This window comes from Lithobates pipiens, unplaced genomic scaffold (assembly GCF_037356315.1).
Source record: "Lithobates pipiens isolate NorthernLeopardFrog02 unplaced genomic scaffold, aLitPip1_a1.2 Scaffold_25, whole genome shotgun sequence".
Classification (NCBI taxonomy): Eukaryota; Metazoa; Chordata; class Amphibia; order Anura; family Ranidae; genus Lithobates; species Lithobates pipiens.
Window position 1 is genome coordinate 224,135,638 of NW_027507787.1, and position 16,305 is coordinate 224,151,942.

General features: G+C 41.9%; 1 protein-coding gene across 2 annotated transcripts in view; it reads right to left on the bottom strand.

Moving 5' to 3' along the window:
• Window positions 1-16,305, bottom strand: part of LOC143930916 (alpha-2-macroglobulin-like) — a 299,885-nt gene that overhangs the window by 270,415 nt on the left and 13,165 nt on the right. For both annotated transcript variants that reach the window (XM_077455603.1, XM_077455602.1), the window contains exon 2: window positions 5,437-5,620. In XM_077455603.1, coding sequence (XP_077311729.1) covers window positions 5,437-5,620 — 184 coding nt within the window. The remainder of the gene's footprint in view (window positions 1-5,436; window positions 5,621-16,305) is intronic.

The window sequence follows — 16,305 nt, forward strand, 5'->3', positions numbered from 1 at the left end:
GAATTGCATATGCTCTGTTAAATAATTGTGTTGAACCTTTTCTCTATTTTATTTAAGAATAAAGATCTATATATATTTCTCATTATTTGAGCACCGCTATAATCCCATCCTCGTATTTCTATTCATTCTCAATATCAGGGATGAAGTGCGTGGTACTTTAGAGTCATTCAATCTAACCCCCCCCCCCCCCGCTAGGGCCCGAGAGGTGCTTTACCGGTGCTCTTGGGGCAGGCGCACTTTTAACCCTAAAGAGGGTGTTAAAAAGGTCCAGGTTTTGTATTATTATATATACTCTGCAGGTGGAGATCTCAGCTGTCTTTTTACTGTACATGCCATCTTTGTCTTCATGAGATTAACACACACATACGAATGAAGCAGAGCAGTGGCTCCTACTCCTCCTTCATCTCCCTCTCTACTCCTACTTCATCTCCCTCTCTACTCCTTCATCTCCCTCTCTACTCTGTTCTGATTGATATATTTTATACTTTTGAAATGCAAAACACCTTCCCTTTTATTTTATTTTTCTTTAGAAAAATCATAATGTCATAAGTGTCCCTCACTTGAAAAAAATGTAATAATTGACCCCAAACTATTAAAATTTTCCTTTAACCACTTCAGCCCCGGACCAATAAACAGCCTAAGGACCAGAGGTCTTTTTACAATTTCGCACTGCACTGATTTAACTGGTAATTGCGCGTTCATGCAATGTTGTACCCAAACGAAATTTGCGTCCTTTTCTTCCCACAAATAGAGCTTTCTTTTGATGGTATTTGATTGCCTCTGCGATTTTTATTTTTTGCGATATAAATGGAAAAAGACCGAAAATTTTGAGAAAAAATTATATTTTCTACTTTTTGTTATAAGAAATAAACTCAATTTTAGTCAAACAGTTAGGGCAAAATTTATTCAACCACATGTCTTTAGTAAAAAAAATGTCAATAAGCGTATATTTATTGGTTTGCGCAAAAGTTATAGCGTCTACAAACTAGAGTACATTTTCTGGAATTTACACAGCTTTTAATTTACGACTGCCTATCTCATTTCTTGAGGTGCTAAAATGGCAGGGCAGTACAAACCCCTCCCCAATGACCCCATTTTGGAAAGTAGACACCCCAAGGAAGTTGTGGAGAGGCATGTTGAGCCCATTGAATATTTTTTTTTTGTCCCAAGTGATTGAATAATGACACACAAAAAAAAAAAAAGTTTAAAGTTGTCACTAAATGATATATTGCTCACACATGCCATAGTTATATGTGGAATTGCACCTCAAAATATATTCTGCTGCTTCTACTGAGTACGGGGATACCACATATGTGGGACTTTTTGGGAGTCTAGCCACGTACGGCACCCCGAAAACCAATCACTGCCTTCAGGGTTTCTAAGGGTGCAAATTTTTGATTTCACTCCTCACTACCTATCATAGTTTCGAAGGCCATAAAATGCCAAAATAACACAAAACCCCCCAAATGACCCCATTTTGGAAAGTAGATACCCCAAGCTATTTACTGAGAGGCATGTTGAGTCCATGAAATATTTTATATTTTGCCACAAGTTGCAGGAATTTTAATTTTTTTTTTTTTTTGCACAAAGTTGTCACTAAATGATATATTGCTCACACATGCTATGGGCATAAGTCAAATTACACCCCAAAATAAATTCTGCTGCTTCTCCCGAGTACGGGGATACCACATGTGGGGGACTTTTTGGGAGCCTAGCCATGTACGGGACCCCGAAAACCAAGCACTGCCTTCCGGATTTAAATATAAAATGCTACCAAAAAAACTGTTAGCGATCGCAGGGATCAGGCCTGACTCCGCGATCGCTGCAGTTATGTGTTTAGTGTTTTGTAAGTGACAGTGATCGATCGATACTGCACTTGGGTGGGCTGGGCAGAGGGGCAAAACGCAGGTGCTAGCAGGTATCTGGGCTGATACTGCTAACAATGCGTTTTTTTGGAACCCTAAACTGCTGGGGATGCTAGTATAGATCTGATCAGATCAGATATTGATCTGTTCAGATTCTATACCACTACGGGAGGTGTATGCTTTGCGCGTGGGTGTTAGCGGTACTGGCACTAACCTAGCACTGCCTGGGGCGACGCAGACCCTGACCCTAAAACCTAATTGATATCACCCGCTGGGTGATCAGGGGGTTAAACCTTTATTGGGTAATAAATGGTGGGTGCCCTGATGCTATAAAAAGCAAACTAACCAGAGTCACCCGTAACACTTATACGGTGATCACTGGTGAAAGGGTTAACTAGGGGCAATCAGGGGGTTCAAATTTTTATTAGGTAGTATATGGGGGTCCCTGGCGCTATATAAAAACCTGACGGGGAACCTAAATAACTAACTGGCTAACCAGCGTCACCAGTGACACTTATACTGTGATCGCTGGTGAAAGGGTTAACTAGGGGCAATCAGGGGGTTTAAACCATTATTGGGTAGTATATGGGGGTACCTAGCGCTATAAAAACCTGGCGGTGAACCTAAAAAAATAACTAGCTACCTAGCGGCACTAGTGACACTAATGCAGCGATCAGAAAAACGATTGCTTAGTGACACTGGCAAAAGGGGGTGAAAGGGTTAACTAGGGGCAATCAGGGGGTTAAAACCATTATTGGGTAGTATATCGGGGTACCTAGCGATATAAAAACCTGGCGGTGAACCTAAAAAAATAACTAGCTACCTAGCGACACTGGCGACATTAATGCAGCGATCAGAAAAATGATCGCTTAGTGACACTGGCAAAAGGGGGTGAAAGGGTTAACTCTAGGGGCAATCAGGGGGTTAAACCTTTATTTGGGGGTGGTAGGGGGCTACCCTGGACCTAACACTAACTGCCCTGACAGTTTTTACTGTTACAACTGACACTGAATGCAGTGATCAGTAAATAAATGATCACTGCAATCAATGACACTTTGACTGGGGGGGAGGGGGGGCGGGGGGGATTGGGGGGCGATCGGGGGGGATCGGGGGGGGTTTGTGTGCTTGTGTGTGCCTACATGTCAGTGTAGTGTTGGTGCACACTTACTTTGTCTTCTCCTCGTAGTCCGGTCAATAAGACCGCCCCGAGGAGAATGACATCACTTCCTCCCTGCCTGTGTATACAATAAACAGTGGGAGGAAGCTTCTCATTCGCCAGGAGCGATCGAGAGGGGATGGCCAGAAACCAACAGCCATCCCCTCATCTCGGATCGCTCCTGAAGCGAACCGGACCGCCGTATCCAGCGGGAGGGGGTCCGATCGGACCCCCCACCCGCTGGAAGGCAGGCACGTACATGTACGTGCTTGTGCCTGCCTGTGCCATTGCGATGACGTACAATGGCAATACGACGGTCCTTAAGTGGTTAATGAGAGTACAACTTGTTAATTACAGTAACCAATCAGCACTCATTTTTATTTCTCCTAATAAATGATTGTTGAACGGATGTGAAATAAGCTTTGATTGTATGCTAGGACTATGGGTTCAGACTTATCATCATTGTTCTATCCGCTGCCCTATTTGGAAAAAAAGTCTTATTACAATGTTCACAAACATGGGAGGAGGTTTTCTCATTTTGGCCATATATGTTTAGAACAGAGAACGATAGCGTGCCTGCTTGTGATCCCCAATGTTCTCTGCTTGATCAGAAGAAGCCAGACCCCACAACTATATTGAATAAAAACCTTTTAATTGTATTTATTTAACAGATTGGGCATGCATCAAAATCAAGAAAGTGACCAAGGTTTTCTATCAAGAAATAATGAGGGAAAACAGTTATTTAATTAATGCAGATTTAGACCCCATTCACACCTGAGCGTTTTATCGCTTGAAGCCTGAAGCTACAAAACGCTGGAGGGGAAAAAATCCATTATTCTCAATGGAGATGGTTCACATCTCCACTCAAAGTCGCCTGAAGCCCTACGCCTGAAGCTCAAACAAGTTCCGGACCCTTTTTTGTCGCGCGAATCGGGCTCATTTGGGCGTTTTTATTCCCATAGAAACTAATGGAAACGCTCGATTCAAGCGACAACGAGCGTTTCTATGGGCGTTTTGTCGCTGTATCTGCTCAGGAGAAAATATAATTTACATAATTTACATAAGGAAATGACAGATGAAAAGCAGAAGCAGAAACGGAAGCAGATGAAAAAAGAGATGAATATTTTTCCTATTGGCTGAAAAAAAAATATATTTTTACTGTTTGTTTTAGGAATTCTTCCTTTGATATTCACAAATTCACACTTTGATGTTAACAAAAATTGAAAACTGTTCTTAAAACCCTTTCATTAAAAAAAAATTCTAACTTTGATGTTAATACACTTTTAACTTTCAACTTAAAACCCTGTAAGCAAATTATTTACTTATACTTTACGCCCCAAGTCTATGAGGATCTAAAAATTAAGGCCATTGTGTTGGGGCCGGGTTCACACTAGCTGCGGCTCGCAGTAAGGGCTCCAGTGTGTCCCTGTTCTCCATTTTAGGGGCGAATCGGGTTCCAAATTTTTGCCTGAATTCGGACCTGAGACGGAGCCAAAGACACCCAGGTCCCTTTTCCAGTGTGGACGGCATTGAGAGCTGGTCACACTCTCTTGTCATGCGAATTGGATGCGGAAAAACCCCACATCCAATTTGCATAAGTGTGAACCCAGCCTGAATGTTCACTTATCTTTTAAGGGCATGATAGCTATGCAGAAAAATATGCAGTGTACCCTTCCCTTGATGCCTTGGACATGTGCTTATTTTGCTGAATGGTTATCCCTGCCCTGATTCAAAGTTTTTCACTGACCCTCTAAACCCGCTTAAAGCGGTAGTAAATCGCAGAAAAAAAGAAAAAGAAAAAAAAATGGTCCCCTGCAGGATAATAGCATACTCTGCTAGTATGCTTCGCATAGACTTACTTTAGAATGAAGCCCTCCATCTTCACCCGGTCTTCCTTCGGCTGTTTGAATGGCCGAGCTGCAATGACATCACTCTTGCGCATGCATGTGGGAGTCACGGCCACAGCGCAACTCTGCGCCAGTGACGTCACCGGCTGCTTATAAAGTAAATATCTGCTAAACTTGCAATATTTACTGTACTTACAGGTAAGCCTTTAATATAGGCTTACCTGTAGGTACAAGTCAACAAGGGCGTTTTACTACAAATTTAAGCCAAGCTGTGACACTTTTCTTACCATCTCCTCCAATTTCAGTCTTCACTCAAACCTTACCCGAGGGATGGGCAGATGGAAAATAACCATCAGTGCTTGCACTTTCTGGGATGAAGTCCCAGCATTCTCCACAGGACCTATATTGTGAATCTCAAATCCCAGCCAGTTTGGACCTCATTCCTTACCACAGCCCCACATCTCAATCTTCTCCTGCCTTAATCATCCCCTTAGCCATGTAGACCCTCTGTATATTTTTCTCCTTCATGCCAAATGTTATGCCTTTTTTAAATGCAGACTTTTGTTACCCTGAGTGGAACACAGGTGAATATGGAGTCTTGCTTGAATCTCTTCTCCACAAGGGTTGTGTTATTTTCTTCCAGATGTAAGGATATCTTTACTCTGCTCTCCCCCTGGGTCCCCTCCAGGTGTATACATATGGTTTCAGAATGCTTGGAGCGAATCTCGGCAGGGAAGATGACCGCATAGTGCCTGAAAAGATTTTAGAAACCATAAAAAACAGATATAAAAGAATTTTGCTACATTTGTTTGTCTTTAAAAGTCAGTCTAAATATTTGTTCATGTAATGTATTCAAACCATTTACTGACTTTTAAAATTATTCACAGAACATTAATTTAAAAATTTATTTGGAACTTATCTGATTGATGGAAGGAGTTCCACATTTTGGGAGACAGTAACCTTGCCACTGGTATCGTGTCAATTAGCATGCTCATCACACTTTAACCACTTGGGTACCGCGCTATTGCCGAATGACGGCATTAGCGCGGACCTAGATTTCCAGGACTACGTCTATTGACGTCGTCCTGGTTACGAGCGGCCTGCGCGCCCCCTGAGGGGCGCGCGCGGCGCGCTCTGTGATCGGCGAGTCCGTGAGACTCGCCTGATCACCGATCCGTGTAAGGGGTCGATCCCGACCCCTTATCACGTGATCAGCTGTCAGCCAATGACAGCTGATCATGTGATAGAACGGAGCCAGTAATCGGCTATTATTCCTCCTCGCGCTGACAGCGCGAGGAGAAAAAAAAAAAGCCGATCACCGGCGGCCGTGATCGGGACATCAGTCCCGATCACGGCCAGCAATGAAAGGCACCACATGCCACCTGCCAGTGCCCACCTGCCTCCCGCAGTGCCATCCTGAAAAATAACAAAGTAAAAGTAAGTGCCCCCCGTCTGTGCCCATAATGCCCACAGTGCCACCCCACAGTGCCACCCACAGTGCCACCCCACAGTGCCACCCCACAGTGCCACCCACAGTGCCACCCACAGTGCCACCCACAGTGCCACCCAATCTGCCTCAAAGGTGCTGCACCCCAGTGCCGCCCATCAGTGCCCAGCAGTGCCGCCCATCAGTACCCAGCAGTGCCGCCCATCAGTGCCCAGCAGTGCCACCTATCAGAGCCACCTATCAGTGCCACCTATCAGTGCCCATCAGTCCCATCTATCTGTGGTACCTATCAGTGCCACCCATCCGTGCCACTTATCCGTGCCACCCATCCGTGCCATCTTATCTGTGCCCATCTTTGCCCATCAGTGCCGCCTTATCTGTGCCCATCGGTGCCGCCTTATCTGTGCCTATTAGTGCCGCCTTAACTATGCCTATCAGTGCCCACAAGTGCAGCCTATCAGTGCCCACCAATGCAGCCTATCAGTGCCCACCAATGCAGCCCATCAGTGCCCACCAATGCAGCCTATCAGTGCCGCCTTATCAGCGCACTTCAATGAAGGAGAAAAATGACCCGTTTGCAAAATTTTATAACAAACTATTAAAACATGATTTTTTTTTTTTTTTTTTTGCATCTTTTTTTGTTTGTTTAGCAAAAAATAAAACTCCGAGCTGTAACTAAATACCACCAAAAGAAAGCTCTATTTGTGGGAAAAAAATGATAGAAATTTCATTTGGGTACAGTGTTGTATGCCCGCGCAATTGTCATTCAAAGTGCATCAGCGCTGAAAGCTGAAAATTGGTCTGGGACTGAGGGGGGTTTAAGTGCCCAGTAAGCAAGTGGTTAATGTTACTAAAGTTCATTAAAGTGATATAGTGAGACCTGGGTGAGAAAATGGACGAAGGGGCTGCATGACTAAGGGAGGAACAAGGTCAGGGAATGGTCGGCTAGATTAGTGTGCTTGCTTAAAAAAAAAATATATATATATATATATATATATATATATATATATATATATATATACACACACACACATATATATATATATATATATATATATAGATCTATATAAAATAATAATCTACTAAATGGTGCATGTTGCTCATTTTGTCACAGCAGTTGGCGGGTCAAGGGGTTTTTGAGGGGTCAGTAATTACATGGTTACAAAAAATGTGGGGCCCATCTAAAGTATGGCACTTCCACTTGGTTAGTGGTGGTTCTCCCAAGAGCGAGGTCCCCTGGGGGAGGGGAATATGGAAGTATGTGTGATGTCGGAATGTTTTCGAGCCGGTTGCGGCGAGGTTGAGGACATGGACTATTCCAGTTAAAATTGTGCCTTAAGGACACCCAAAGACCTCTTGTTGTTGGGCATTACACTGTTGAATTTCCACTCATTGGTATGTTTTAACGTTATGTTATTTTATGCTTTGATTAATAAAATTGGCTGTTGTGGCTGTATGAAACCCATATCACTCAGTCTATGTCTTTATTCTATATTTGTAAAGACCTAGGTTGACAAATTTTTTAGTCATGTTACTTTTTGTTTTGTTTTTGTCAGAAACCATGAAATCAGGCCAAGATGGTATCTGAGAGATCATGAGAAAAAGCAGCCACAAGGGCCTCATTGTGCCACGCAACCTTCGCTTACTTTCAACTGTGGAGAGATAGGAGCTGGCAATTAGCTGACAGCTGAGCGACCAGCTTTGAGATATATGTAAATGTTACATATTTTATAACTAAATAAAAGTTATTTAAAAAAAAAATAATTCAATGCCAAGCTCATGGTAGATGCAGCAGCTGTATCTTTAATATCAGGACTTTTTAAACGTATCTTTTTAGGCAAGTGGTTACATTTTCTCCTGCTGATCGTGCCAGTAGCACACTTCAATTCCAAAGCAGGGGTGGATCCAGAGGGGGGGGCAACAGGGCAATTGCCCCTACCCCCCAGGAAAATAGTACTTATTTCAAGGCTTTCTCCCTCCTCCATCTCACCAGATTTGCGTTAATGGGGCATCTAAATGCAGCTGCAGGGACTTTATTTCTGCTTCCCCTGGCTCCCATCAGTTCATTTAGAGGGGGCCAGTAGGTCCCTATGGGGGTCTGGAATCTATGTGACACCGGGGCCACTGCTACATACTGGCAGAGTTGCAGCAGAGCGGTGCGAGTGTCACTTCTCTTCCCTGTCAGGCGGAGTGATCTCCACCCGACAGGAGCTTCCTAGTCCCGGCTGGTGTGACGTCAGGATTTAGAGGCGCGCAGGGTTGAAGACAAGATGGATTTGTAGCCAGCTCAGTGCACTGCAAGTGAGTGATCACTTACTTAGCTAAGGCATTGTTATGGTAATGAGCTAACGGTGGACCTTGTTATGTTAATTAGCTATGGCCGACACTGTTATGTTAATGAGTTAACACCTTGTCTTACATGTGAAGTGGTTAACGCTTTGGGGGTGGGGAGTGAAATAATTTACAATCGTAATTGTAATATGGCACATGGAGAGGGTTAATGTACTCACTCATGTATTTGTGACCAGTGGCAATTAACCCCTTTGTGCTGCATTAATGACAGTGACACCATCAATGTTAATTAACCCCTTTTATGCTACAGCATGAAGGGGTTTATAATCACGGCCACTAGTGCAACTAATGCAGCACAAAGGGGTTAATTAATTGCCACTGATCAGTAATACATCAGTGAGTACATTAACCCCCTCCATGTGTCATATTACAATTACCAATCATCTTCATTATCATCATGATAATAACACAGTACAGGTGCGTTGAGCCACAGCACCTGTATTGTGTGATTATCATGATAATAATGATGATATAGAATGACAGAAAAATGTATCTTTATACATCATTCACACAGGGCGTGCTGCAGACATGCATCTAACATGCAGGGCTGGCTTTTACTGGATTGGGGATGCATAAAGTGTTACATCTATCCCAATGCCGGCATCCAATTTATTTCTACTGAGACACACAGCCGCTATATCCCAGTATGTCATGCGTGCGGATCCCAGAATGCATGCAGAGTTTATTCAAGGACCCGCACCAACATGTCATATTGGGATATAGCGGCTGTCTGTCTCAGTAGAAATAAATGGGATTAAACCACCCAAAAAAAAAATTTGTAAAAATATACAATTTTATTATGAAGAAGTAATAGCATCAAAAAGACATAGTTTATGTTAAAACATGAGCTCTGTGGGTGAGGCTAATACATGTGCATAAACGTACATCCATGAATACAGAAAGGAAAAACGTAGCATGATATAAGTATGTAAATCATACTGAAGCACCCCTATGTGTTTCGCCCTTTAACAGTAGAGGTCTTCTTCTGGGAGAACGAACAAGCAACTCTGAAGAAAAAAATATACATATGTAGTAAAAGAATCATTTAGTAACCAAAATGTCAACAGGCAAAAGTATTGATATTGACACATCTGTCAATAACAGATGTGTCAATATAAATACTTTTGTATAGTTTTGAATAAAAAAATTCTGCTTTTTTGATGCCATATTAGGAGCGTGCAGCATTCTTTTCCTCATCACCATATCGTTTTCCATTTTTCTAAGAAAGGCTGTTCTAATGTGACATCGTCCAGGTCACTAATTTGCAGTCTTTTCTTATGTAAAACAGCTGAGCAGAGGAAAGTGAAGTCATAACCCATTGCCTGAATTTCTAGAGAATAATGACATCTGCATCTGAGTGTGCTTTACTCTATGTTTATTTTTTTATTTTTATTTTTTTTCTACTCAGTAAGATTTTTGTTATTAATAGATTCTAATCAGATTAACTCTCAGAATCTTTTTCTTTATTCTTAACATCATTGTGGCAAAATTTCTTTTTCATTTCCCAATCTCTTTTTTTTTTTTTCCCTTTTTAAACTTATTTCAATTTAATATTTTTCCATTAAAAAGAGAAGACCATACAAATTTAAAGAAAAAGAAAAAACAAACAATAAAACTGACATCTACTTGGTTATCATTGCCATCATATTCTTACTACCTTATCTTATTTATTTAACTCCTTATTTAATTAGATTTTACCACACCCACCCTTCCCTCTTCTCTCCCGTCTGTTGAACTTCCCCGTACCCACTACTCTTTATTCCATTAATGCTTGAGTATAATGCTTCGTCTTTTTAAATATTCTCCACTTTTCCCACGTTCTGCGGTATTTTTTCATTTTATTTTCCTCCATTTTTCTTAGGTATTCCATATTGTTGATATATTCTATTCTTTGAATCCAATCTCTAATCAAGGGTTTTTTCACCTGTAACCAATTTTTTGGTATTATGGCTTTTGCAGCATTAAGTAAAACGGGTACTAATGAGTTTTGTATTCTTCTTTTAAAATGTTTATTCGTTTTTTCATCTACACCTAAAAACAAACATTCCCCTGGGGTTAAAGGTATTTTTTGCCCTGTTATTTTCTCTATGTATTCTATTATTTTACACCAATATTGATTTATTACTGGGCATTCCCACCAGAAATGGAATATCGTTCCTGGTATACTACATTCTCTCCAACATAACTTGGAGTTGGAGGGATCCATTCTATATAATTTATCTGGTGTTAAGTGCCATCTTGTTAAACATTTATAATTTACTTCCATTGATCTTATATCAAATACGGAATCATATACTGAGTTAATCATTTGGGTCTTGTCGACTTTATAGCCCAAGTCTTTCTCCCATTTAGCTATAAATGGGATATTTCCTTGGCCTTCTGTTTCCGAAAGACAATCGTATAACTGTGAGACACAATGCTTAACTGCTGTTCTCCTTATACATAATTTTTCAATTGGTGTTAACCTTTTTTCATTTCTTATTGGTTTTGGGATGGAGTTAACAAAGTGTTGAATCTGGAGGTATTCCCAATCCTTTAACATTTGCCAATTATGCTTCGTCATTAAATCTTGTTTTGGCATTAACTTCCCCTCCCTTATAATGTCTTTTAATTGTAAATCCCTCATTCGTTTCCCTAGTGGTGTGTCGTAACCTGGTGTGAAAAAACTTGTTCCCTCAAGAGGGATTAATGGTGAATTATATTGCCATTTGTTTTTACGCTGTATTGTGTCCCATTTTTTCAGTGCCGTTAAAGTGATTTTGTGCGTCCTACTGCTAATTACTCTAAATTTTGGTGGAATCCAAATGTTTTTTTGTAATTGTGACCCATTCAATATCTCCTCCATTTTTACCCATTTCTTTTTAGTGTTTTGATTTGTCCATTCAACCAATCTCGTTAAAATAATTGCTAAGTAATATCTGTGTATATCTGGTAGTGCCATTCCTCCCCTATTTTTTTTCCTAGTTAATAAATTAAATTTTATCCTGGGTTTTTTATTTTGCCATATGAATTTTAAAAATAATGTTCTTATTATATTAAAAAAAAACAATTGGAATATTTATCGGAAGCATTTGCATTTTATATGTAATTTTTGGTAATACCACCATCTTCAACACATTGATTCTTCCCATCCAAGATATTATTCCTTTATTCATCTTCGTTAGTAATGCTTTAACTTCATTTATTAACGGGATATAATTAGCCTGATATAACCCCTGAATTGTCTTTGTTATTTTAATCCCTAGGTATGTTATTTCTTTTTTTTCCCATGTAAAACGGAATTTGTGCCGTATCTTTTCTTCTTCATGCGAATCTAGTCCAATATTCAGGATAACTGTTTTAATTGGGTTTATTTTAAAATTAGAAAGGGCCCCCATAATCTCTGATCTCCTTTATCATGCCTGGTAACGACGTTTGGGGGTTGATCATATATAGGAGTATGTCGTCCGCGTATGCCGCCACTTTATGTTCTTTCCCCCCATTCTTATTCCTTCTATGACTGGATTATTACGAATTTTTGCTAATAGGGGCTCCAAAGCTAGCACATATAGCAAAGGCGAGAGGGGACATCCCTGTCTTGTACCGTTTTGCATATCAAAGGTGGACGACATACTCCCGTTTACCCCCACTCTAGCTGATGGATACGTATATAGGTTATTTACCCATTTCAGCATTCTTGGGCCGAGGCCCAATGTCTGTAATGTTTCCATTATAAAGCTCCAATCCACTCGGTCAAAAGCTTTTTCGGCATCAATCGAAACCAAAATCGTTGGAGGATTGGTTTCCTTATCCTTCCCCATTAACAACAGCATTCGCAGACTGTTATCTCGGCCCTCCCTCCCTGGTACAAATCCTACTTGATCTCCGTTAATCAGTTCTGGGAGTAGATTTTTTATCCTCGTTGCTAACACTTTTGCATATAATTTAATGTCTGTGTTCAACAATGCAATTGGACGGTAGTTAGAGCAGATCTTACTCTATGTTTATTAGACCACTAACCTTTCAGTAAACAGTCACTCTCAATACTGAGGCCACAGCAAATAATGAAACGACAGTGTAAATAATCAACTAATCATAATCATTAACATGATAGTCCACAGCTAGAGCTACATGCATCCCTTAGTTTACAATGCTTACTTCATTGTTAGCCCTAAATTCCTTTATCTGGAAGAAATAAAAATAAATGTATTCAGTACATCACGGCAATGTGTGTACATATTCCTCTTAAAAAAAGGTAAAAGGTACCAAAAAATATCTGTTGATCTGGAAGAAATCCAGTGTTTTCTTATATTCTTCTTAGTTTGAGTTGGAAATTTATCATATCCATAATATAAGGAAGAGGGGCAGTGTGTCTGGGAAAGAAAATTCTCAAAAAACTGCTAACTAGCCATGTGGAATTAGTTTCGTTCCAAATTAGTTTTTTAACAAATTTATACAAATTTGGAAATATCCACATTAACAAAAAACAGTTTAACAAATGTTTTTGAACGTTCCTAAATTCGAATATGTGAAAATTCATAAATTCATAAATTCTAAAATTCAGAAATTTGGGACCTTGATAATCCAAAAACCCGAAAATCTGAAAATCTGAAATAATAACTAACAATAACTTAACTATTTGGAACCAGATTATCGAGGTTCCAAATTTCAGAATTTTTGAATTTATGAATTTACAAATTTCAGTACGAAGGGGGGGGGGGGGTTGATGCCAAAGGAATGCTGTGTATTTACTGGGTGTAAGCTCCAAACTGGAATCTGGGCAGAGGAGAGCTCTGTACTTGCTGGGGGGGGGGGGGGGGACAGACGGACTTGGGTGTACACAACACAACCCTAAATCATGCACTCCGTACACAGATGCCCCCTAACTCCTGCACTCCATACACAGATCCCCCCTAAATCCTGAACTCATTACACAGCCCCCCCAAATCCTGCACTCACGTCTGTGGAATGCTTTGCCTGATAGTCTGAGGGTTTCTCAGTCTACTGAAAATTTTAAAAAGGGGTTGAAGACTTTTCTTTTTAGCAAATGTTTTGTAAATTAAGCAGTTTGTTTGTTTTTATTGTAATTATGTAGCACTTTGAGGTCTTTTGATGGAAAGTGCATTATAAATAAAATGTATTATTATTATTATTATTATTATTATTGCAGGTGGCATAACTAGTCATTTATTTCTGGTAGCATGTCCTCAGGTAGCTTGTCCTCAGATACTTCTCCTATTGGCTCTGTTCCTAGCTGCACTCAGTTAACCTTCATATCCGTGTGTGCTCTGCTCTGCTCATTGCTAATAGCAGGTTCAAGGAATTTTATGTCTATTGGTGGGTCCTCTCACCTCTTCAGTCCATAAATTCGAAAAATTCTGAAATTTGGAACCTTGATAATCCAAAAACCCCAAAATTTAAAAATCTGAAATAATAACTAACAAGAACTTAACTATTTGGAACCGGATTATCGAGGTTCCAAATTTCTGAATTTTTGAGTTTGTGAATTTACAAATTTCAGTACGGGGGGGGGGGGGGGTTGATGCCAAAGGAATGCTGTGTGCTTACGGGGGGTAAGCTCCAAACTGGAATCTGGGCAGAGGAGAGTTCTGTACTTGCTGGGGGGGATACAGACGGACTTGGATGTACAGAACACAACCCTAACTCCTGCATTCCATACACAGATCCCCCCTAAATCCTGAACTCCATACACAGCCCCCCCAAATCCTGCACTCTGTGAACAGCTCACCCCTCAATCCTGAACTCCATACACAGCTCACCCCTTAATCCTGCACTCTGTATATATCTTACCCCCCAATCCGGTACTCTGTGCAAAGCTCACCCCTCAACCCTGCACTCTGTATATAACTCACCCCTCAATCCTGCACTCCATACACAGATCACCCCTAAACTCTGCACTCTGTACACAGCTTACCCCTCAATCTTGCACTCCGTACACAGCTCACCCCTCAATCCTGCACTCTGTACACAGCTCACCCCTTAATCCTGTACTCTGTACATAGCTCACCCCTCCACACTGCTCTACTGCAGTTGGCATAACTAGTCATTTATTTCTGGTAGCATGTCCTCAGGTAGCTTGTCCTCAGATACTTCTCCTATTGACTGTGTTCCTAGCTGCACTCAGTTAACCTTCATAGCCGTGTGTGCTCTGCTCTGCTCATTACTAATAGCAAGTTCAAGGAATTATTGGTCTATTGGCGGGTCCTCTCACCTCTTCAGTCCATAAATAGTGATGGACGAACTTCCGACGGGACGTTTCGCGAACGCGAAACGCGAACGGACACAAACGTTCGCGAAAACGACCGTTCGCCGCGGGCTCCATTGACTTCAATGGGAGGCGAATTTCGCAAACCTTTAGGTCGAATTTGCGGCCACGGGGTAATTATTAGGGGGTAGCACGTAGTCCCACCACCTGGACAATAGCATAATACATGTATGAGGTGAATTTGGGATCGATAACTACAAGCATTTTTTTTTTATTTGGGAAATTGTTCTGACAATTCAGGACTATGGAGCTAATGAAGGCAATGGAGGAGAGGGAAGGTCAGGGACCAGGGTAGGCAAACAAGAGGGTGCAGGAGATACAGAGCACTGACAGCAGCACCGTAATACAGAGCACTGACATCAGCACCGTGACATACAGCGCTGACAGCAGCTCCGTGACATACAGCGCTGACAGCAGCTCCGTGACATACAGCGCTGACAGCAGCTCCGTGACATACAGCGCTGACAGCAGCTCCGTGACATACAGCGCTGACAGCAGCTCCGTGACATACAGCGCTGACAGCAGCACCGTGACATACAGCGCTGACAGCAGCTCCGTGACATACAGCGCTGACAGCAGCTCCGTGACATACAGCGCTGACAGCAGCTCCGTGACATACAGCACTGACAGCAGCTCCGTGACATACAGCGCTGACAGCAGCTCCGTGACATACAGCGCTGACAGCAGCACCGTGACATACAGCGCTGACAGCAGCTCCGTGACATACAGCGCTGACAGCAGCTCCGTGACATACAGCGCTGACAGCAGCTCCGTGACATACAGCGCTGACAGCAGCTCCGTGACATACAGCGCTGACAGCAGCTCCGTGACATACAGCGCTGACAGCAGCTCCGTGACATACAGCGCTGACAGCAGCTCCGTGACATACAGCGCTGACAGCAGCTCCGTGACATACAGCGCTGACAGCAGCTCCGTGACATACAGCGCTGACAGCAGCACCGTAAGCAGCCCCAGGAGGAAGTCAGCACAGCACAGGGATGGTGTGATCCCCTCATAATAAGAACCCCCAGGAGGAAGTCAGCACAGCACAGGGATGGTGGGAGCCCCTCATAATAAGAACACCCAGGAGGAAGTCAGCACAGCACAGGGATGGTGGGAACCCCTCATAATAAGCAGCCCCAGTAGAAATATGACACCGCTCAACCTCTTCAAAGAGGAGGGTAGGGGCATATAGTACGGTGTGCTTTTTTGGGTCAGGGAAGTGAGCCAAATGAATTAAGAAGGTCTGTGTGCTTGATTCCAAAAATTGTTTATAGACATATACATGGTCTACTGATCACATGTGTTGAATTCCTCCGAGATCCATGCCTCATTCATTTTTAGAAATGTGAGGTAGTTAACACTGTGGTGAG